Source organism: Pteronotus mesoamericanus, unplaced genomic scaffold (assembly GCF_021234165.1).
Source record: "Pteronotus mesoamericanus isolate MK-2021 breed Mesoamerican mustached bat unplaced genomic scaffold, CSHL_Meso_final contig_68, whole genome shotgun sequence".
Classification (NCBI taxonomy): Eukaryota; Metazoa; Chordata; class Mammalia; order Chiroptera; family Mormoopidae; genus Pteronotus; species Pteronotus mesoamericanus.
In genome coordinates this window covers 30509530-30533789 of record NW_026555234.1, presented here as the reverse complement: position 1 = coordinate 30533789, position 24260 = coordinate 30509530, and the positions used below count along the sequence as shown (strand labels likewise).

Genomic DNA, 24260 nt, shown 5'->3' with positions numbered 1-24260 from the left:
AAAGAATCCCTGATATTGTGTATCCTGTTCTGACTAACATTATTTGCAGTAATAATGACTAATAAATAAAGGGGAAAAGGAAGAGATCATGTAATGAGTTATTTACTTAATTAAGAAATGGTTACTGAGTTCTGAATGTCTGCCAAGCACCCCACGAGGTGCTAGGAATGCCAAGGCCAACAAGAGAAGCACAGCCTGCATCTTCAGTACAGCTTCATATTTAATATGAAAAATATGCCTGGCAATGCAGATTGCTAAAATCCAAAGTTAACCTGCAAATTCTGTTTTACCCAAAACTGTAACACTACCTGCATTACAAAACACATCGAACATTTTATCAGAGCAGAGAGAAAGCATAATATTGCAATTACTTACTCTTGCCCACTTTTCTAGCAGAGGGACAATAAAATGTATAAAATTGTAGACAACAAGATGGAAAACAAAGAGACAAGAAAACTTCCACAACCCATCAATACACAAATTACCTTAAATCTGCTAAATCAAGAATTATCTGTAAGGTTTTTTTTTAAATCAAAGAATCTCACATTATTGCCTTTAGTAATATCTACCAGGCAGTAAAAGAAGCCTATTATAAAATAGTGCTTTTATTTCCTAGTTTAGGTGTGTTAACTCATGGAATGACAAAAATAACTTCACATAATAAAATCATGAACAGTTTGCTTCTACTCTATGTGTCTATAATATCCCAAGAACCAACCCAACTTCATAAAATAATTCTACTATGTTATCATCAGCATCTGACCTAAGGGCTAAGGAGAGATACAGGGCCCTAAAGTCATTAGATCCAGGTCTAGAGTTCAATCATAATGGTGAAGCATACAAATGTATATATATATATACACACATATATCATAAAAATCTGTATTAAGATGTTTAATTACTTACGCTTTTGCCCAATTGGCTCTCATAGGTTTTATGCCGTAGTCCTAATCCTAATAACCCCACACCAACAAGCAGCCACAAAACTAAACAGAAAGAAAAGATACTTGTTTAAAAGAATTTAAGTTCACTTAAAATAATTTTCATGAAATTATTGAACCTATTAATCAAGGATTTTGTGCAAAGGGGAAATGTCTAATTCCTGGATTAATTTTCTTTTATGACATGCATACTTAACACATACTTTAAAACTCGGTTTCAAAGAATCTTCCCTAAAATATTCCAATGACCATGAGCTTAAAGTAAAAATAAATCATAAATAGATACAGGAAATAAAACATGAAAAAACAACTGCCCATGAGTAGGAACCAACAGCAGGAAAAAACACCCTGAAGAATCAAGCCCACAAATACTTCAGATATTGAACTTTGAGAATCAGAATATACAATAGATGCTTAACATGTTCAGAAAGATAAAAGAGAGTATTCAAAGTATGACTGAGGAACATGAAACGAAATCAATGATCAGGAAAAGTTGTAAAGAAAACAAGACTTCTAGAAATAAAATTAAATAATAACCGTAATTGGAAGTAGAAACTCAATGGACAAGACAAACAGCAGATTAGACAAAGCTGAACAGAGATTTAGTGCAAGGGCTAGATTAAAAACAAAGGTAAAGAATATGAAAGAGGTTAAGAAATATGAGGAAGAGGATAAGAAGATCCAACACATATCTAATTACCATCAAAAAGGAAAGAAGAGAAAGAATGTCAGGATTAAAAATGAGTAAAAATGAGAAAGAGGCAGTATTTGCAGAAATAATGCTGAGAATATTACAGAATTGATAAAAGACATGACCCTTAGATTTAGAAAACCCCAAAGACTCCCAAGCAAGATGAGTGGGGTGGGGGAAGAAGAATCTACATCTAGATATATCACAATGAAACTGCAGAACACCAGACGAAGAGGGAATATGTAGAGCTGCCAGAGAGAAAAGACAGGTTATCTTCAAAGGAGCAAAAATTACACTGGCAGCTGACTTCTCATCAGCAAAAATAAAGGCCAGATCATGGGAATATCTTTAAGTGCTGAGGAAAAAAATAAACAACCACTAAAAGAACAGACATTAAAGGAGAAATTCCCAAACTAGAAAGAGAAGTGGGGAGGCAGGGGATGAATAAAAACCCAATCAATACAAAAGAAAGCAAGAAGATAAACAAGGAAAACTATACCTAGAAAAAATAGAAAAAGGAAAGGAAAAGTAAGATGATAGCAATAAATCATACTCCATAAGAAATTGCAATTAAAATAGATTAAAATTTGAAGTTAAAAGTCTAAGACTGACATTCAAGAAAAGGCAAAACAACAGAGAAAGTGGTCGCAAGGAGTTTGGAGGAGGGAGGGAAGGATGAATAGGTGAAGAACAAGGAATATTTAAATAGCAAAACTGCTCTGTATGAGACTATAATGGTGGATACATGTCATTATACATTTGTCCAAGCCCACAGAATCTATAACCCTGAGAGGGAGCCCTAAGGTAAACTATGGACTCTGGGTGATAGCGATGTATCGGTGTATGTTCATCCGTAGTAATGAATGCATCGCTCCAGTGGGGGGTGTTGATAGTGGGGGAGGCTGTGTGTCTGTGAGGTCAGAGGGTGTATGGGAAGCCTCTGCACTTTCTGCTCAATTTTACTATGAACCTAAAATGGCTCCAACAAATAAAGTATATTTTTTTTAAATCACATAAAACTGTCTAAACAACTTTGTAAGTACACTGCTCCAAATGCCTCGATTTGATGAATCAGTTAAAGAATTATGGTTCTTAATACTTTTTTTAAAAAGAAAAAGACTGTCAGGATACAAACAAGCAAACACTGCCAGACTCTGGTTTCATGGAACACAAATGAAATATAAGAATACAAAAAAACAGAACAAACAAAATACCTCCTTAAATTTTAAAATAATCTTTTCAAATTATGATAGAACACATATTCAGTTTGGTTTTTTTTTTTTTTAAGATTTTATTTATTTTTAGAGAGGGGAAGGGAAGGAGAAAAAGAAACATCAATGTGTGGTTACCTCTTGTGCGCCCCCTACTGGGGACCTGGCCTGCAGCCCAGGCACGTGCTGGTCTAGGAATCAAACCGGCAACCCTTTGAGTTACAGGCTGGCAACCAATCCACTGAACCATACCAGCCAGGGCCATATTCAAGTTTTTATAGAATGGTCTTACTGCTTTGTGACATTTCTTTTAGAAATACAATGAAATTTTATTTAACTTCTTAGTCGTTTTCTATCTTTTTATAATATTTTGCCTTCTTTAGAAAACTATCAACTTACTAAGGATGGGAACCAGTTTTTACACCTCTTTAAATCTATACAACACTATGTAGTTATGAAATTTATTGTATCTTAATAGGCTATCTGCAAATTTTATACGTTCAATAAATATTTATTTAATCCAGGTCATTTGCAATGAGTCATGTTTAATAGTAAATTTATTTCATGTCTGAATTTCTAGTTCATCAATAGTCCAAAAGTTAACATATTTAATTTCCTAAACAGGAGAGCAAGAAATAAATGGTCTTGTCCAGGAAAACAAAGCATTTTGGAAGTTTTACCTGTTAAAATCATCTTACCTTTGTTAGAAGTGAACCAAAACTAACACAGTGTATTTAGGGTTGAAATGACATGCTATCAGAGATTAGCTGCAAGGGCATCCAACCTGTGGCCCACGGGCCACATGAGTCTCAGGATAGCTGTGAATGCGGCCCAACACAAAGTCGTAAATTTACTTAAAACATTACGAGATTTTTTGTGATTATGTGTCACAACATTTTTAACGTATGGCCCAAGACAACTCTTCTTCTTGTAGTGTGGCCCAGAGACAGAGATGCCAAAAGTCTGGACACCCCCACTGTAAAGCATTTCACCAAAAAAAAGTAGGGAAGGTAGTTGTTAATGACATTGAAAATATTTAACAATTGTTGGAACTGGGTGAAGGCTATATGAGGGCTGACTATACTGTAATTTCATACGTGTTTGAAGATTTATACTTTTAATAAATGCTTTTAAAAAATAAAGCAAAACTGTACTTACAAAGTTTCATGTGTTCTTCACTCCTCCTGAAAAGCACTTTAGGGCTGTTTTTTGTTTGAAGAAGAAAGTCAAGACCTTTCTTAGGACCAAATAGCATATTCAGTCCAAGAATTACCATCACTGTCCCTATTAAAGAGAGAAAGAATACATTCATCTATATTACATTTAATCCAAAAATCCTTCCAACGATAAATTCCAGGAGCCAAGGTTTCAATTAATTGGGCACTCCCTGGAAATTCAGTTAAGTGAATTTATCTCAGTACCTAAGCAGTCACTCTACAAGTTTATTTTTGAATATTGGGATGATCATAAGCAATCAGCAAGGTAGAACCCCAATGGATTATTTTCAATTTTCTGAGTGTTTCCTCGTTGTTAACTGCTGAGAGTGTGCATCGCTGTTGATTGGGCAAAGGAGGGTGGAGCTCAAGAGAAGGGAGCCTTGTGCATGGCCTTAAGGGCTCAGTCTTCTCCACGGAACAGAGTCCCCGTGCACCAAGATGAGGAGCACAAAAGAGGCTGTGTAGGCTCTCAGCACGGCAGTGTTTGTGGCAATAATTCTGGCCTGGGATGGGGGTGTTCTGGGGACAGGCTCCTCACAGAGGATGCGCGCTAGGACGCTCCCTGTGCCAATAAGCTGGGTCAATAAAGCTGAGCTCAATTAAGAAATGCATTTCAGTGTAAGACGGGACCTAGTAAGCATGGAAACAGAGGTATGACTGAACAATACATAAATTAGGAAATGTCAAGTAAAAGTTAATTTTAGGTGGAGCGTTAGCCAAAAAAATTATGTGTAATGTCCAGGATATAGCTGGGGAAACCCCAGACAATAAATTTGTAACTAGTTTCTGATTTAATACAGATTCTTTTCTATTGTATTAAAGCTAATGTGAACATTACCAACATTTCTTAATTTTGTGAGCTTATCAATATAATGCCACTCTTACTAAAAAAAAATTTGGTTGAGAAGGCACTCAAAAGCACATCATTCATATCACTCTAAAGAAATAAACATGCTTAGAATGGCTCTTACTTTCATTCGTTTTCTCCACATGGCAGACCCCTAAGCAAGCTGGAGTAAGGAAAAAGCAGGGCATTGCACAGGAAGACAGAGCAGGACAGAGCACACACACCTGAAAGAAACCAGAAGAAATGCCAAGTTCGCAAAGCCAAGATGACCGCAGAGGAAATGCCGCCATGGGTTTCTATAATTAGATGAGAGCCTGGGTAGTTGGAAGAAATATCAAATTCTCAAAAGTCATGTTAAATATTTCGTGTAATTTAAAAATATATCTTCCAAATCAGCCTGTCCTGACAGATGTCTAGTTCGTGGAAGAGAAAAATTTACGTGAAAATGTAGAATCGTTGAATGTACACCAAGGGCACAAGGGGGCGCTGCAGAGAAACACAACTAGAAGCCTGGACTTGGATGCAGCGCTCAGGCCAACTGTAATTCCACAAGTGTTTGTTTAATTTTATGCGTGGAGCTTCCGCGACTACGGCTGAAGCTTCAGGTGGGCAAGGACACCATGTCTCTTAAATCCCCAGCACCTGGCACTTTGCCTGGAACACAGGAGGTGCGGTGCAATCATTTGTTTTTAAAGAGTAAATGAACAAATGGAAAAATGAATGCATGAACCAACAAGAACTGGATCCCCTACTAACATGTTTTGATTCCTCACTTTTCAAAGATTTTATCCTGGAAGCATCCGACATGGTTAACTTAAACTGAAATGATAAGCAACATTTGATTTGTATATTATACAACAGTAATTTCATTATTGCCAGCAGACAATTTCTAAAGTATGAAGCCAAGATGAGTTTATAAAACTCTAATTTTGGTACATGAGTTCATAACCATGGAAATGAAAAATGTGTTTATTCTATGATTTGGGAATTTATCATTTACACTAATATTCATATATGCAAAATATATTTTATAAGTAAAATATAGTAAATAAAAATAATAGATAAAATTCAGGAGAACTAAAAAATTCACAATTCTTCCATATATATTGACAAGCCTATCATTGAAGTAACAATGTATCATTATCATGCCCTTTCCCAACGTATCATATAAGTGTTACAGAGTACTTCTTTTATATTTTATTATGAGTCAAACATATTTTCCAAAACTAATTTACTTAAGAGGACTTTTAGTAATATGTATTACTGAAGTTCAGACAAATGAAGAAATTTGCTTTTAAGTAGTAACTTAGACATTCTTCCAGGTTTTTTCCAAAACAATAGACTACATTTTAATGAGAAATGTAAGATCATCCTATTTATTTCCACCTGTCCCATAAAGTGCTAAATCCCAGCCTTGAAGAATATTTTCTGGTAGTTATTACTTTAATCCAGACCTTTCAAATGTACTTACCCAAAAGCACATCAGATCTTTCTCTAGCATAGACACCTCCTGGGACAAATTTAAAAGCAGTGCACCATGCACAGAAAAACAGGTCTAGAAGATAAAATATCATGGCAATGGTCATGGTTTTCCCAGGGCTTGACCCTGAGCTAATAAGGTGTCCGAGCACCTGAGGCCACATGGATGCTGTGAAGAGGGCGAGTACACAGCCAGCAACAGCAGCTGCCCACGTGGGCCAGTAAAGAAGGCCCGCAGCTGAAACCGACCCTGTTTTTGAGAGAAAAAGAAAAAGAGTCAGAGAGGAAAGCAGTAATAGTCTCTTCCATTTTCTCAAAAAAAAAAAAAAAAAAAAAAAGCAGGAGGGAGGATAATAAGCTTATAGGATGACGAATGTATAACCAGTTAGAGGCAGAAGGGACCTCAAGGGCACATGGTCCAACCCTCAGGCTAATGAGAAAATGAGGTCTAGGAGGTCAATGTGGTGAGCTAGAGGTCACACAGCTGGCGATTTGGGCAGCTGGTGACGGAATGTGGGTCTAGCGACTCTCGGTCCAGTGATATTTCTTTAGGAATAGCATGGGGAGGGAAGAAGGCGTTTTTAGATTTTTTTTTTGTTAAGATCCTAAGAGCAATAAAAACTGAAAAAAGTGAATTTACCTGTAATACCAAAAACATGTCTATTTAACTAGCCAGATCCAGGACATTAGAAGACATGTAGAGTTGGTATGGTTTCTAGGATGTTTTTGTTAAATACCTTCCTAAAGGCACTTCCATCCATTTAAATACTGCCCCTCATCCTACATTAAGTAAGCTGACTTTCCCAACCACAGGGGCCCCAAAGAAGATGTGGCTGAGATAGTGTTAGAGACACACTGCTTGGGCAAGTCCACAGTCAGTTCATCCCTTATCCAACAGCCTCATAGGTGTGGGGGCTATGCACTCTGCCTGGCCCACAGCAGGCACTTAGGAAACGTTGGCCAATTTCTTGAGCCAGTCCTGAGGAAACATAACAATTCTCCCAATTCGTGTGAAATTGGCTTTGAGAAAGCATATTAGGGTCTTACAGCACCCCATTTTGGAGCCATCAATACAACGCTTTTCCAGAGAATACATTTTCTAGACCTTTCAATCTATGTTGAATCATTGTGACCCACCCTTTAAGGGCGTCTGCAGCAGACCCCTCACTGCTCCAGGTAAGAACCCCAGAAAAGCCAGCGGAGGGAGCAGGAAGCGGCTGCGGCCAGCTTCTTTGTGCCCTACGGCTCAGAGCCATCGGTGAGTTCTGCTGCACCATCACAGGACAGTGCCATGTGACTGTCTACTCCCCCCACTTCAAAACACCGTACAGCAGATAAGCGTGAGGCCGAGGTTCCAGCGCCCTCTCCAACTCACGGGTTCCAGCTCCACAGTGAGGCCACCCACTCATACTCAACCATGAGTATTTTAATAACAGAAAAAATTGTTTTCATTTTGAAATAAAACAAGTGTAATTCCTACTCACTGTAGACATTTTTAAAAATACAGAACTGTAAGGAAGCAATTAAGAACTGCCTAAGACTAAGATGACCAAGGCCAATACTCCCATGTAGTCCTCCTAATCTTTTTCTATGTCTATATGGAAGTATTTTTATGTAAATGGAATCACAGCATATATTAAGGATTATGTTCTGCTTCTTATGTGACATTATATTAAGAATACTTTCTCATGTTATTAATTTTCACCTAAAACATTTTGTGTATATATACTATTCCACTGGATAAATACACTACAATATAAGCATCCATTTTCCTGTCATTGGCCATGGATGAAGCTTCTGACATCATGAGGAACATCTTTATTTGTCAATTAATCTCTTACTACAGCTCCGATTATTCCCTTAAAACGGATTCTTAGAAGTATAATTACTGTGTCAAGAGGTAGAAGTGTTCGAAAGAGTCATAATCTGTGGTCAACTGCTTTCCTGAAAGATTGTACCAGTGTTCTTTTCCTCGAGAAAAGCCACCAAAAGTCTCACCATGTGAGCCCTGTGAAAATTTTTTCCTAAAAACCTTTGCCAAATTAACGATGAAATGGTTATCACATTCTAAGTTACATGTATTGGGTTGGCCAAAATATTCATTTAGATTTTTCCATAAAATAAAAGATGTTTTTCATTTTCACCAATAACTTTATTGATTTGGATATTTTGAATATGTCAGCTATCTCCTGCATATGACATTCATTGTTCTCAATTAATGTTTCAATTTGGTCACTATCAACTTCAATTGGTCTACCTGACCATGGAGCATCGTCCAGCAAGACATCTCCAACGCGAAACTTCGCAAACCACTTTAGACACATCCAGTCAGTCATAGCACTTTCTCCACACACTGCACTCATCTTTTTTGTGTTTCAGTTGTGATTTTACCTTTCTCGAAATAATTAAGCATAATAACATTGCATATTTTCTTCCATCTTCAATATTAAAATGGCTACACAAAAATTCACCAATTTTGATAAGTGTTTTTTAAATGCACACTGATAATACAGCTATCACAATACAATCTAAGAAAACTGATTCAAATGAAGTTAAAAACAACTAAACACTACTAGAGCCATCTTACAGAAAAAAAAAACAAACGAACTTTTTGGCCAACCCAATACTTATTAGTGAGATTAATTTTTTTTCTGTTTACTAGCTTACAATGACTAATTTTTAAAAGAGTGAGTCCTGATTTGACATTCTAATCTAAAGACATCAGAATGACTTTGTTTCTTCTGTCTTACCACAGAGAACTATCTGGAGGGAAAGAAAACACCTCTTCAAATTTCCCTTGACTGTTACTGCCTTTATTTTTAATTTGCTTTCTATTTTTTATATAGGCTATATTTTTAAAATCCACTCAAACTCTATTCTTCTAAAAGGCTATCCAAAAATCCAAAATTAAAAAGGTAGAAAAGAGTCCTTCTGACCATGATAACCCACTAGTTCCCCTCAGTGAAGGCAAGCAACGTTAGCATCTTCTGCATCTCTCCAGAGAACCTACGCATAGAAAGAAATATACGTACATGCACACTTCTCTTTATGTACACCAGGGCTGGCATATGACATGCACTCTTAGTCACTTTGCCTTTTTCACTTAATTGTACAACTTAACTGTTTTTTGTTTGAGACTGAGTATCCCATGTAATTTCCTCCAAATCTTTACAACACCTACAAACAGAATTAATGGCAATTGAACATTCCAATAATATTTATAATGTCTAATATGTTCATTTTCAAAAGACCAAATTTTTCACACAGTAAAATTACAGGCACGCTGTATAGTACAGCAGGGTCCTATTATTGTGTTTAGTACATTTTTTTACATAGAACTTTGAGTTTGCTAATTTAATGGCCATCAATATTTCAAGCTCTTTGCATTTATGAAATTCTATTTGTCAGTGCCACGGTTAATTTCATGCTGAGATTCACTTGGGATTTCCAACTTCAACTGCACAATGAAAAATTATGCTTTCTTTTTCTACACTCTGCTTTTTAATGTGATTTCCAGGGATAAATCAGTGAAAAGTGGGCACCATCTCTAGATAATTAAGTGTGAACTCCAATTTATTTCAGGCGAGTAGGTGATGAAAGAGGTAGATGAAGCTTGTGATTATGGCCCTGCTCTCCTGTCTACAGCAAAGAGCCGATTAGAAACCTTGAACCTGTTTGCCCCAAGAGTCTTTTAAATGACCATTTAATATCCCAGTGAGACCCCCCACTAGATTAGATTTGACTCTCATGGGTATGACCTTGCTTATCTGGGGAAGTAAGTATGAGCATAACAACCCAGTAAGTCCCAACTTTTCTATTCTTTAATAGTTGATATATCTGTGGACCTCATTTCTCCCACATCTAAAATGAAGCTGCTAATTGCCTGCCCCATAAGCATTTTGCTTCTATTCCATGAGCAAAGGCATGATATAAATGCTTAACAAACTTGTATTCCGTGTTCCTTTTCCATTTGCATATGGATTAAGAAGCCATAAATGTCCACTGCAAATGCAGCATTAGCAAAGTTATCTGGCCCTCTTCCTGAAGAATCTCATGAGGCATCTCTCTAACAAGAAGAAAGGTTACTCCAACGTACATGCAAACTTCCGCAGACCCCACCAGAGAATGCCTCCCAGAGAACACACAAGCAAACAAAAACAACTTAACGTGACTGTGACATTTTGCTCTCACAGCTCCAGGAGGATGAGGACCTGGCCATCGTTAACTGAGCAACCCGCAGAGTGGGGGATTTTTTTATTTAACACTAAAACTGACTATAACCATGTCTGTCTTTTTAAGGGAAGAGCAGCCTAATTCAGTCATATGAAGAGCAGTAGAATGCTCCTGAAGTATTCTAGCTTCATCAATATTCTGTGATTTTAAAGGGAGGAGATGTCCAAGCCTTTGAATAAGCCAACAGGGACCCCAAGGCTGGGTAGAGGGGTGAGGAAGTAACTACTGCGTGTAAACGAGACATGGAGATGGAGCTTCACTATGGAGCCCCAAAGGAGAGCGTTCCTGCAAAGTAGGGCAGCAAGTCATCTTGGAGAGCAGCGGCGGTCTGTCCACCGGGCATGTGCAACCGTCCATCTCCTCAGACCGTCGGCAAATCTGAAGGCACCTGACATATGTCTTAGGTGAGTCGATTGGGAGATGAGAGAGATGTCCACATGGTCAGGTCAGAGTTAGACAGCTACAGGGGGAGAGGGGAAATGAAACAGGAGGGAGCGAAACCTGCAGCCCATTGTCACTGGCGATCATGGTGACATCTGGGTCACAGGGGCTGCACTTGGCTCTACGTAATAACCTGCTTGGCAACAGCGCACGTTTGTACGGCTGTCTCAGTCATCTACTTCCAGTCTTGGTGCGCATGCTTGCAAGTGTGAGATCTTGGACAACGCAGCTGAATGGCTGGCATACATGCAGGTAAACTCCACCTACCTGTAACCCACCAGATGAAACTGGTGCCTGGGAACCATGAACAAGTCGAAAGTATCAATCCGCTCACCAAACCCAGCAGAATTGCACCTCTGGGGGGGAAAAAAAAGACATGCTATAAGACTTCTGACATTATTAATATTTCATTGCCCCATATATAAAAAAGAAATATCTCCTACCTCTAGGTACACCCACAAGATAATATCAGTGTGAAACAACCAGTGAGATATTGAGAGCCCATGGGAACCAGTATTATACTTGCATACATTCAGAACACTGAAGTAGTAGCAAGTCTGACCTGAAATAAATCTGCACTTTCTTATGCTCAGTGTAAAACTGTAAATAAAGTAATTGAGTTTTCTCAGACTATTAAATTATAGTCTATACTGGCCATGTGACTCATTTTAAATGACTCTGCCAAAAACAAAAATAAAAAGTCATTGGGAATCATTTCCATTTAGTTTGCCTCTTCTCTTTCTTTTCTGCCTTGAACAGCAAGCTCTCCCTTCCTGGGACCTGTGTCAGTTTGAAAAGTAATTGTTAGCTGTGTGTTTTAAAATAACCACACACTATTTGATTCTTCTGCTACTTTGGCAAAAACTTGTAGGAGGAGGAAAAGAAGAATTTAACTAAACTTTTACGGGGAAATCCAGCAGCAATAATAGCAAGGACATGGCGCTCAATCAAGTAGCCATAATATAAATTAAACTAAAAAACATAGCACTTACTACGGAGTAGGCACTGCTCTCAGATTTCCACATTTAATTTCACTAGCTCATTTAATCCCCCTGAGTCTGCAAGGTAAATGCTATTATCACCCCCATTGTGCAGAGGAGGATGCTGGGGGAAAGAGCACTTAAGTAACCTGCTGAGGCCACGCACAGCAGTGCACGTAGGAATGAGAATCCTAAAAAGGCGCTGGGCTCTGGAGCGAGGCTCCCAGCCGCTCTCCTGCCTGCCCCCATGTTCTAAGGCTAAGGATTGTCCTGGGTCCCTAGAGAGACCAGGCATGTCAACAGGCTATGGAGGACACTGTTGATCTTCTTCTATCCCCAACTCAACAGCAAATGTTTATGGGGATCTACTATGCACCAGACTCTCTTTTAGGGGCTAGGGACACATCAGTGAACAAAAAGATCTCTTTCCTCCCTAGGGCTCACATTCCAGTGCAGGGGAGGGGACAGACCATGAACACCATTAACTAACAGTGCAGATATCAGAAAGTGGAAAGCACTCTAGGAGAGTAACAGGGTTGGGAGGCTCAGGGTGGGCTGATGGGAAACCGGAACATGTTACTAAGGCACAATCCATTCTGCTCCTCTTCCTCTTCCCAGGGTCCATGGTCTGCACGAATCTTCAGTTTCCCCAAATCCCTTCTGCACCCTCTGAGCCTCTCTTCACCCCTTTGTCTCATCTCTCACCTTTCTATCCCATCAAAACTTATGAATGACCCATGCCCTTAAGTAAAATCTAGTCTATTTTAGAAAGCAATTCTTATGGTAATGGTCACAGGCGATGATGCGACATTTCTCCAACAGAGTTCTGAGAAACACCAGTTTTATGAAATGTTAACAGGTGTTTTGAAAAAGGAATGCCATGTTCCAATAAGTGTAAGAAACTCCCAAGAGTCTCTAATATCCTAGTGTGCCTGTGAAGCACAAAGAAAGGAATCTGAAATGCAGTGTGTCCTAAACCTATCTGACCTAGAAGACTTCTTTTCTCCCCCTCTCAGAGGACCTAGTCACATCTCAAGAAATCACTGTTCCATAGAACACAGTTCGGGGATGCTGGTCTTACGAGTTGCATCTTCATCTTCAATGTCTTGCCCCAACACACAGAAGTACAAAGTGTCTGAGAAGAAAACCGTCATTTTGCAGTGAGAAAACAGGGCCAGGGGAGTAACGTGACTGACCCAACGTGGAATGGGGAGCTGCTGTCGGCCCTCCAGGATGCGAGCCCTCAGGCCTGGCCTCGGGTTGCCGGTCCACTTCTTTCTTTGCTCTTTCACACAACTCAAGCTTGTTTTCATAGAGAACTTTGGAATCAAAGCTTTAAACATGAGAATAAACTCCTCTTTCTCTCTCCTCCTCCTCTTGGCCTTTTTTCCTTTTCTCTCCTCCTCCCATATGTGCTGGCATATTCACGATAGGAGAAGCTGACACACTGAATGAGACAGCATTTGTAGAAGTCCCAGCTCAGTGCCCAACATCGAGTGAGTCATAAATATTAGTTCCTGTTCTCATTCCCTGCCTGCAAGGAGCATGATGTCTCAAAAGAAAGAAAGACATCAGATTGTAATATAGAATAATAATAAAAGATGTAAGGGTGGAGATTCAAGGTTGTATGTGGCATAAAGGAATCCTGGGGATAATCAGGGAAGAGTTCACAGAGGAGATGCCTGAGCTGGGTTTCTTGTTGTTGTTTTTTTTTTAAATATTTTACTTATTTATTTCTAGACAGAGGAGAAAGGAGGGAGAAAGAAAGGGAGAGAAACATCAATGCGTGGTTGCCTCTTGCGCACCTCCCACTGGGGACCCAACCCACAACCCAAGTATGTGCCCTGACCAGGAATCGAACCAGTAACCCCGCCGTTCACAGGCCAGCGCCCAACCCACTGGGCCACACCAGCCAGGGCTAAGCTGGGTTTTAAAGGGTATGTAAGAGCTTGCCAGGATATCAAGGTGGAAAAGGCAGCCCAGGCTGAGGGAAGAGCACTTACATTTAGAAGAAAGGTTGGGAACAGTCGCGTAGGGCTGAGGACCTGAAAGTGATGTCAGTCCAGGTGAAGCATGGGCAAAAGGTAGGACACATTTATAAAAGTAAAGGCATTGGCTGGGGGCAGGGTGAGGGGGGCGTGGGAGCGGGGGATGTGCAGACCTTGTCTCATGCAACCTGGCATGGGAGGGAAAAAAGCCCTGAAAGGTTTAAAGCAAGAGAGTGATAGAGTCAGATTTGTGTTGTAGAGAGATCACTCTGGGGCAGTGTGGAGAACGCCATGCTGAAGAGAGACCATTAGAAGACAACAGCGAAGCTTGGGCGAAAGAGGATGAGGACTCCACTAAGGTGGATACAGTTGCCAACAGGGAGGAAGGGATAGATTCTTTCAGAGAAGTAGTGGAATCAACTGGACTTAATGCCCATTTAGATGCAGAAAATGAGGAAGACTCAGAATCCTAGGATGACCTGGCAGAGCTAACAAGGCATGGTGGAGGAAGAACATGTTTGGGCACGAGGAACTACTGAGTCCAGATGTGGGCATGCTGAGCTTGAGACACCTGTGGGTTAGGCCCAGATGTGTGCTGGGGAAAGATCCAACAGGCAGTGGCATGTGTCCAAATGTGGGGACTTCAGCACTTTAGGAGAAAGCAGATATCTGAGGCAGATGTTTTTAAGGTCCCTCCAATCATTTAACATTAAGGGCGGGGCCTCGCCACTGGGGAAAAGAGGTGTCAGGGAAAGCACAGAGAGGGTTAATAAGGACCAAGCATGTGGAGCAGCAAGCACTTAAGCTCAAGACAACCAGCTCCGCGGCAGCCCCATGGTTGGAGCAGGCCTCAAGGTACCCGAGGATGCAGAGGTCTCCCAGAGCTTCTGTCCTTTGCAGAGAATAAAGATCTACACACAGGCTGCCAACCCAGTCCCTCACAAGGGCTCTCTGGTTTTGTCCTACCAAATTCCCGTAACTCTAATGGGGGGGGGGAGTGCCTGGAGGAAATGGCCAGGCAGTGCCACGTCATCCCAGGCACTGAGAACAGTTTTCTATGTGGGGATGCCTCAGAGCCTCAGGATGCCCATGCAGGAGCACCCAGAACCTCCTCGTTAGCTGTGCTCAGTCCTCAGCCTCCCTCAGTGACCCTGCAGCAATCCGCCAGCACCAGGGCAAATGCCCTCTGGCCCCTCCGTCTCCAAAGCACACAATAAGCTCATGCAAGGTATCTGCTCTCTAAAGAAAGTAGTCTAGGAGATACCTGGCTGGCACACGTCTAACTGTTCCACAAAGAATTTATTTGTTTCTTCAACCATAACAGCCGATTTCCAAACTCACCCAAATGGGTTGGGATCTGGCCCTGGGTGAGGATGCCCACTCACTGCCCATCTGGAAACAAGGGAGACCTCTCCGAAGATCCAGTGCGTGAGGAACACGAGACTGCCAAAGGCAGCCCCTGCCAACAGCCAGTGAGGCCTGCGGGCCATGCCCGTGGCCGCCTCGCTGCTCTTCTTTCCCTCAGGTTTACTGCAGTCGCCGTCTAGAATGAAGAGGGGAAAAGGTCAGTTACATGGAAATGTACCCTCTCCAGTTAACAGACTTCTGGCAAGAGGCGGTACCTGGCTTCAAGGAGCTCACCTTAGAAGCGGGATGAGACCTGCGACCACAATGCAAAGCAGAGCCTGCGGGGCGCTGGGCGGTGGGAGGGATGATTCTCGGCAGGCTAGGTCAGGGATCGCTTAAGGAGAACAAAGCATCCTGAAAGTGGGCATAGGCTTGCTTTGTATGAACTTAACAGTGGAAGCAAAAATAGAGGTAGGAAGGGTGAATAGTATGTTCAGGGAAGCAATGCAGGTCAGGAAGCAAATGAGTGGAGTGTTTCCAGTGCACCAGGCTGCTTCTCTGCAAAAGAACGGGGCTGCCGTCTAAGCCCGCGTACCCAGAGCTATTACAGTGCATTGACTGAGCACTAACTGTATGCTAAGCCCTATTCCAAGCCTCTTTTTGAGCTCATTTAATCTTCACAACAATGTCATGAAATTGGCTCTATTACTCATCTTATTTTACAAATTGGAAAACTAAAACCTAAAGAGAGAACAAGTGACTTAAGAGAAACCAGGGTCTGAGCTTCGGCTCTCCGGCTCCAGCACCTGCGTTCTTCGCTGGGCTATTTCTGGGACTGTCTCACCCACGGGCCTCAACTCATTACATAAATGACTTACCACGCAAAAATGTAACCAGTGGAGGAAATGCTGGCAGGATTTCTTTGTTGGAGTAGAGAGCCTGTTGGGCAGATGCTTTATGACACTGGGAAGCTCTTTGCTAGCTAGAAGGGCTCCCTAGGGGCCCGCAGCCTGACTGCACAAGAGGAAAGCCGTTCTGCCAACAGAGAGTCAGAGGAAGGAGGAGCAGAGCTGAAGGCTACGGGGATGAAGGAGACGGTGGTGCACAGAGGCTAGGTTGAGGCCTAGAGGCTAAGCTGACAGTCTTTGGAGAAGACAAATACCTAAGCTAAATGTGCTGAGTAATATTCCCTGCATTATGGTGGATGAGCCTTCCCCCAGGACCGAGCAAAGAGTCAATGAAACTACAGAAAATGCCTGGTATGATCAGCTGTCCTGGGAAGCTGGTGAGGAGTCTGGAGTTACATAGATGTGAGCACAGGGGAAAAAGCAGGAAGGGACCCACAACTGGGTCACATCAATTTAAAACAGAGGCGAGAAAGAAGAAAACCCAAGTCAGGAAATGTAAAGGATACCCTGAAGTTCAGATTTTTATCAGGTTGTACCTGTGAAGTTTGCTGCCTGAGTTTCCACTTTTAGACGTTAGTGTTTTATAAAACATAAAACATATTTTAGGGCACTAAACCAAGCTCTAGATTTTCTAACTAATATTAAGTTCACTTGATGAATTTGCTTTGTATATTTCTCTATTCTCACTAGCCCCAACTCATGCCAAAATTGAGGCCAAAGGGGGATTATACAAGCACTTTGTTCATGGTGAGCCAAAATCCTCTAAACTTCCATGAATCTGAGAGATTTCTCCTTGTATTTACAAAAGAACAGTGACTCATTGAGAGTGACACAAAAAGCCAGGAACAAATTAATTAGAATCTTGTAACACTTCTCCCTTCTTTTCAGAAGGTGTCAAGTTAGCATATAAAGCAAACATCCAAGGTGGGTATATGTCTGTCTCCGAGAAAGTTGGTTCCAGAGAGAAACAGGTGATTTCAATGGTGGTGTGAATGAACAAGATTTTCCTTTCTTTTCAAGTTTCAGATTTAGAGTTTAAGTATCGTCAGACTCCTGAAAATAAAAAGCCCAGATAGTTCCCACACCTTTAGCTCACAAATAACTTCTTTTTTTTTTTTTAATGGAATTTATAGGGATGACATTGGTTTCACAAAACCATACAGGTTTCAAGTGAAACCATACAAAGTTACAACTCAGTAAAGCATCTGCACACTGCCTCATGCGCCCATCACTCCAAGCAAAGTCTCTTTCCATTATGTGAGAGATATACTGGGGTCGGAGGAGGAGGGATGAAGGATCTCACCCTGGAAAGCTCTGTCCAAGGGGAAGAAGAGAAAGACAAAGGCTGAAATCCCACTGGGAGCATGGGGCCTCGTCTAACCTCCCTCTCCACAGTGATTCAAGCCAGAGACAGCTTTTTATTTTCGCACCATGTGCTAGCAAGGGTAAGGTGCCTTCTGCTTAGGTAACAGTCTACTGACTGCACCTGTTAGTATTTCGGAGGGAAAAAAGGTTGAAATAGAGAAAGAGTACGGAAGGACTATTTTACCTTTCCAAGATATGTTACTTTCAGGTCAGATTATGCAAGAGAGAAAATCCCTAAATCAATTGGACATACCCTTACCTGTGGAAATGCGATCAAGTGTGGCTATGGCACTTAACGTCAGTATCACTCTGTTGGACAACTGATAACTCCAGATTGGGTTTAGTGAGGTGTACCATATGCGGAGAACAAGAAGAAGAATCTGTCCTAAAATGAATCCCCAGATTCTGAGGTACCTGTAAGTGCAAAAGAATTTTTAATGGCTCGTTATGCAATTTCAATGAACTATACCCATCATGGATTTTCTAGTTTCATAGGATGAGTATGTGAAATAGTCTGGTTGCTAATTTGCAGCAATATATATGACTTAGCCTTTATCTAGCCCATTCCCTAGGCAACTTGTCAAAATTCCTTCATTCTCAAAACATTAAGACTGAGGGCAGTTATTTGTGTCTGGATTTTGTGAAAAGGGGAAAAAAGGAGATTTCTACAAGGCCAGGTGGAAGGTAAATACTATAACCTGGAACTCTTGGTCCCAACTTCCCCTTTGGTAATTGATCACTACGCTTATTTATCTATAGGTGCATAGGATATGAACGTACCTTTGCAAACCACTTCCTGTCCACCACGTCACAGCTTGCACTATCAGTGAAGAAGACACACCAAGTGCAAGGACCACTAGCCGGAGTTTGGCATTTGGAGCCTGGAAGGAGGCTATGCTGCCTATAGACAAAATAAGGAGAACTAAGTATCTCTGACAATCATGCACTGGTACTCAGTCTTCTGCATTTCCTAACTACTGTGTCTGATATCATTTTTCTACTTGGGAAGATAAGAGTTAATGTATTATTGCATGTGTATATAAATACTTTTAAAAATTTTATTGGGATAGCATTCATGCCATAAAATTTACCATGTCAATGTGTACAATTTCATGGTTTTTAATGTAGTCACAAAGCGGTGTTATTATTACCACTATCTGATTCCAGAATATTTCCATCACCCCAAGAAGAAACCCATACCTGTTATTGCTCACTCCTTTTTCTTCTACTCCTCCCCCGAGCAATCACTCATCTACTTCCTGCCTATATGAATTTTTTCTATTCTGGAAATTTCATATAAATGAATCATATAAGATGTAGCCTTCTGTCACTGGCTTCTTTCACTTAGCATAATGTGTTCAAGGTTCATCCATGTTGTAGCATGTCTCAACCTTTTTCATTCCTTTTTATGGCTGAATAATATTTCATTGCATGGATGTACTGAATTGTGTTTATCCATTCATCAGTTGATAGGCATTTGGGTTATTTCCAATTTGGGGTTATTATACATAAGGCTGCTATGGACATTTGTGTGCAAGGTCTTATGTGAACGTGTTTGCACTTTTCTTGGTTGTATACCAAGGAATGGGGTTGATGGGTCACAGGACAACATTTTTATGAACTGCTGAACTGTTTCCAAAGCAACAGCACCATTTTACAGTCCCACCAGCAATGTGTGAGTGTTCCAATTTCTTCTCATCCTTGCCAACACTTGTTACTGTCTATCTTTTTTTATTACAGCCATTCTATACAGTCACAATCTTTAGGGTCAAAAATAACCTTAATCATTAGGAGTATGAATTGATTCAATAGGTAACTTCACAGTAATTAACCTTAAATATCTGAGGTGCCAGAGGTAAGACAGCACGTAACACTCAGCTCTTCTCTGTAGTTACATAAGAACACCTTAGGACTCTTTAATGAAGTTGTTTTATTTCCTCAAAAAGCATCTAAAGGGAGTTTTAAGAAAAATCATGGCTTACCTCAGCTTCTGTTTAGCGTCAGCAAAGCCAAATGATTACCTGGAAGAGTATCTGGCAGAAACTGCCTTCTTCACCCTCAACTCGAGTCACTCCTCCACCTTCTCAAATATAGTCCTACCTCTACCCAAGGTGATGAGTCACATGGAGAAAGGAGGTGAAAGGGGAACAATAGAAAGCATCCCAAATACCACCCCCACCCCCAAATTATTTAATATCACATCTCTTATAGCCACCAGAAGTTCCTGGCCACAGCTGAAATTAAATAATAAAAAATTGTCCAGGAACAGCTCAGACAGTGGCTTTGTAGGTAAGACAACCCTGAGCCAAAGCAACAAAAAGGTGCCAGTGATGATGAGATCACCCCCATAAAAGCCAACCTGGGAGTGTGATGAGAAAGTGAAACTTGCGCAGCTTAGGAAGGGCAGTGGGTAATAGTGCAGTAACTATACGTTATGTCAGGCGGGTGCAAGACTTACGGGGGAATCACTCTGTGAATTACATAAATGTCTAACCCTATGCTGTACACCTGAAACTAACATAATACTGAATGTCAACTGTAATTGAAAAGTAAGAATTTTTGAAATTCTATTAATTATTTTTTAATCTTACAGGAAATTTAAGCACAGAGGGAAATAAGAAAATAAAACTTGTAACACGCAGGCCATAATAATTCACAGAAGGATACTGTAAGCCAATGGCAGTTGAACTCAGTTACTATATAATCAATTTAGGATAGAAAGCTTCATTTCCATTATTTCTGGGACAGAAAATTCCACGGTCATTTGACATGTCTTTCCATTCCTATGGCACCATTTTTGTAAAGGGTGCGTTTTTCAGCGGCCTTGACCACTGTTCTTTCTGAGCCCAAGCTCTTCAAAAACCAGAACTCTAAACCTTGGCGGGTAGCCCTAGAACTTACTGCACTAACTGTGTTCTGCCTTCTCTGGGGACTGATGCATAAAAAAGCAGAAGGCAAATTCCTAGCAATTCCTATCAGTGTTTCTGAAAATAAGTCAACTGACTGTTTCCAGGCAGAAGAAATACACAGCATGGTTCATAAACAGACGCCACTGGGAAAACTCAGAGAAATCAACTGTATTCTAGCAAAGGGGCAAGACATCCAGGTCTGCAGCTATGCATTCAATCAGATGGGGGTCTGGTGGGGTTTTCTTTTTTTTTAACCTCTTCTCCATGGTCTCACCCCCTTACTTTTTTACTACCACTATTTCATCAGGGTCTCTCAAAATCTGCTAATATCAATATGCTCAATTGTTAGTGATAGTAAGAGTACATTTAAAGTGTTTTTTAATTGCTATTTTTTAACAATGTAACAGTCTCAAAGTCAGAAGGTATAAGAGGTATATAATGCAAAGTTTCCCTTTCATACCTGTCTCTATATACCATATCTTTCACCCTGGAAGCAACTAAAATGCTATCAGATTTTTTTTAAATCCTTCTAAAGCTATTTAATGCATGTTCAATTAAATACTAGATAAATGTTCATCCAACCTTTTTTTACACAAATGTTAGTATTCTGCAGAGCCTGTAGTGCTTCCTTTTTCTCACTTAGTATATTTTGAAGAACATTCCATTTCATTACATAAATAAAAGTTCTCATTCTTTTTATAGATGCAAAATGTTCCATAAAAGTCCAAGTTTCATAACCAGAATTTAATTTATCCCATATAGAAGACATTTAGGTTATTCCCAATCTTGTTATTAAAATATTGCTGCAATCATTAAATAACCTTGCATTTTTGTCATTTTACACATATGTGAGTATAACTGTAAGATATATTGCTAGAAGTGGAATTGCTGGGTGAAAGAGTATGTACACACTTGTAATTTTGATAAGTACTGCTAAATTATCCTCTGCAGAAGTTTGCCGAATTGCATTCCCACCAGCAATGGATGAGTGCCTAACTTCCATCCATACAATACAGTGTTACTGCATTGTGTTTTTTGCCAATCCAATAAGTAAAACTATGTATAAATATATTGTGAGTATAATTTGTATTCTATGCATTTTAGTATTTTTTAAGAACCAATTATATTTCTTTTCCAGTAAACTGATGGTTTACTTTGCCCCCTTTTCTTTTTATTGAGTTGTTGGTCCTTTTTTATTATTGATTTGTGAAAAACCCGTATATTAAGGAAATTAGCCCTTTGACTGAAAGAGCTGCCATTTTTTCCCCTAAGTTGTTGTTTGCCTTTGCTGACTATGGTTTTCATCATGCATAATTTTCACGTTTTTATGCAATATCATTTAACAATTTTTAATGGTTTCTGAGTTTTGTGTCATATTTGGGAAAAAAATACAATATGTTCAAGAGTTGACCTGTTTACCAAGGTTCCTTTTCCTTCCTCATTTCAGTGATTTTTAGGCTTTTCCAATATGATAGAAAAGTTAGAAACATAAAATACATTGGCTTTTGGTCTATTCTTCCAATTTTACTAAAACTTTTCTCAAGTAGTAGTAAGAGAGAGAAGTCTTTTTTAAAATTTTAACCATTTAGAATAAAAAGAAACAGTCTACACATTTTCACTTGATTTGTAAGTAAAAAAAAAAAAAACACCCTAAAAGAAATAGTTTTAAATCTTACCAACAGTAATCACCCGCAGCAGGGTTAGCATCCACTTCTTGTTAACCAATTTCCAGAGAGACGTAGTTGTTAGAAATATCGGAGAAAGAAACGCTACGCCAAACCCTTCCAGCCCAGTGAGTTCCAGTGTTTGCAGAGGAAAGTAATAAATCATCGGAGCCAGGTCATGCCAGAGGGACCAAGAAACATATCCTAGGAAAGTTTTTTAAAAGTTAAAAAAATAAAGAATTTTCAGAGAAAGGCCAAGTGTTCACTTAGCCACTGTTTCAAACAGGAGCCCCGCCTCCCCAATACAACTGCGGCAACCGGCCGGCCTCCCGCACAGCTCAGGCCTTACCTGGCGTCCAGGAAGGGAATCCCTTCCTTCGCCTGTGGGCCAGGTGGAGAACGGCTCCGGCTCCGGCTGCAGCTGCGGTTCCCTGGACACCACCCCTGCCATTGGTCCCTTTAACCTTGTTCACACCCCCAGAGGTCATCCCTTCAGTAAAGCCCCTTCATTTGGAACACTCAGGTTGAATTTGGTTTCCTGACAGGACCTTGACTGATAACACTTCCTTACCCCAGTTGACTTCTAGAACCAGACACCTGAAAACTACCAAAAGCAACAAGGAGCAGCCTCGCCCCTCCAAGTCCAGACTACCCTCAAAGGCAGATCAACGGCAGGCCGGTTAGTTAACCATCATTTTCTTGAGAGTAAACTAGTTTACACCCAACCCTTAGGAAACAGTCTGCCGTAGTGGCATACCCCGACCTGACCCACTTTCATCTCTGACAATTTAATCAGCAAAAATGCACTTTCAGCCACCTTGGAGTTGTTCGGATTAAATGAGATCAAGTACAAGGAATACCAAGCGCCCTAGGTGCTCATAGTCGATCGCTTTACGTGGCCTTACTCCGGAGACACAGGCTGAGCCGGGAAAGTGGGCCCTCCCGGAAAGTGAGTTCTCAGGCAGGCCCCCCTCCGCGGCCCGAGGAACGCTTGTTTCATAAGGACCCGCCAGATGCTAGCAGTCTCCCCGACGTTTGTCTAGGAATTCTGATTTTAATCACACAGCTGCAACAGAATTAACCAGTAAATGTTCTTGGGATTTTTTGTAAAGCTGCTAAGTGAGCACACGGGACTCGAGCTCGATGCCTTTCGCCCCACGCCCAAATGCCCAGCCTCCGCCGGCAGCAGCTACGGCCGAGTGTGCGCGCCCACGGCCGGTGGGGCGGGGGGAACGCGTGCCCCTTTCCTTCTGAAAATTAAAGCTTGGTACTGAATTTTATAAAGTTAAACATAAAGGTCTCGGGCGGAAGAGGGGGCTGGGGGTCGGTATCAGCCGTGCGACTTCAAGGCGGACACGTGGAGAATTCGTGCGCCTTGGGAGCCATCCCAGGCTGGCGTGGGAACTCGGGAGGCGCCGTCTCCGAAGGCGCCTCAGCTTTGGAACCTCAGTCTAGGTCTTCCTCCCCCACCCCCTACCCCGCTGCGGTAGCTGAAGCTCCCAGGAGACGATAAACATCTCTATTCTGGGCACCGAGTGCGCTTTTCTTCCTGAAGGAACCCAGCCAACCCAGCCGAGAGCTGCGGCTTAGGGCAGGGCCGGGGCCAGCGGGCACCGCCAGCACGCATCCAGGGCGACCTCAGCTTACCCAGAAGGGTCTCCAGGAGGATCTCTCTCCACAGCGAGCGCATGGCCGCGGCGCTGAGCGGCGCGATCTAGGAAAGCAGCAGCGCGGATCAGCTCCGCAGTGCACGCCCTGCACCCCCGACTGCCCCGCGTCCTCCCGGGCCCAGCGTCAGCACCCCACGTCCCCCACCCTCCCACCCGCCCCAGCCGAGTCCGCCGCCGCCCGCCAGCACCGGGGGCGAGCCCAGGCTTGGGTGAGGCAGCAGCCTCCGCCCCGCCACACCCAGTCCAGCCCGCTGGGCCTGTCCCGCCTGTGCGCGCTCCGCTGCCACTGTCACGGTCACCTCGCGTCCCTGCGCCGCTTTCGCTGCGCTGCTTCGCTGCCAAAGCGACTGCACACTGCAGGGGACGTGC

The 24260-nt window shown here is 41.5% G+C and overlaps 1 protein-coding gene across 1 annotated transcript in view; it reads right to left on the bottom strand.

Annotated features, from left to right (window-relative positions):
- The window catches only part of CWH43 (cell wall biogenesis 43 C-terminal homolog), a 42788-nt gene extending 18877 nt beyond the window's left edge, over nt 1-23911 (bottom strand). The window contains exons 1-9 of the mRNA XM_054582271.1: nt 23869-23911; nt 22234-22425; nt 18429-18549; nt 17908-18062; nt 15370-15571; nt 11328-11416; nt 6379-6636; nt 4002-4127; nt 907-986 (exon numbers count right to left, since the gene is read on the bottom strand). Of these exons, the coding sequence (XP_054438246.1) occupies nt 907-986; nt 4002-4127; nt 6379-6636; nt 11328-11416; nt 15370-15571; nt 17908-18062; nt 18429-18549; nt 22234-22425; nt 23869-23911 (1266 nt within the window). The remainder of the gene's footprint in view (nt 1-906; nt 987-4001; nt 4128-6378; nt 6637-11327; nt 11417-15369; nt 15572-17907; nt 18063-18428; nt 18550-22233; nt 22426-23868) is intronic.
- Between the last annotated feature and the right edge of the window lie 349 nt (nt 23912-24260).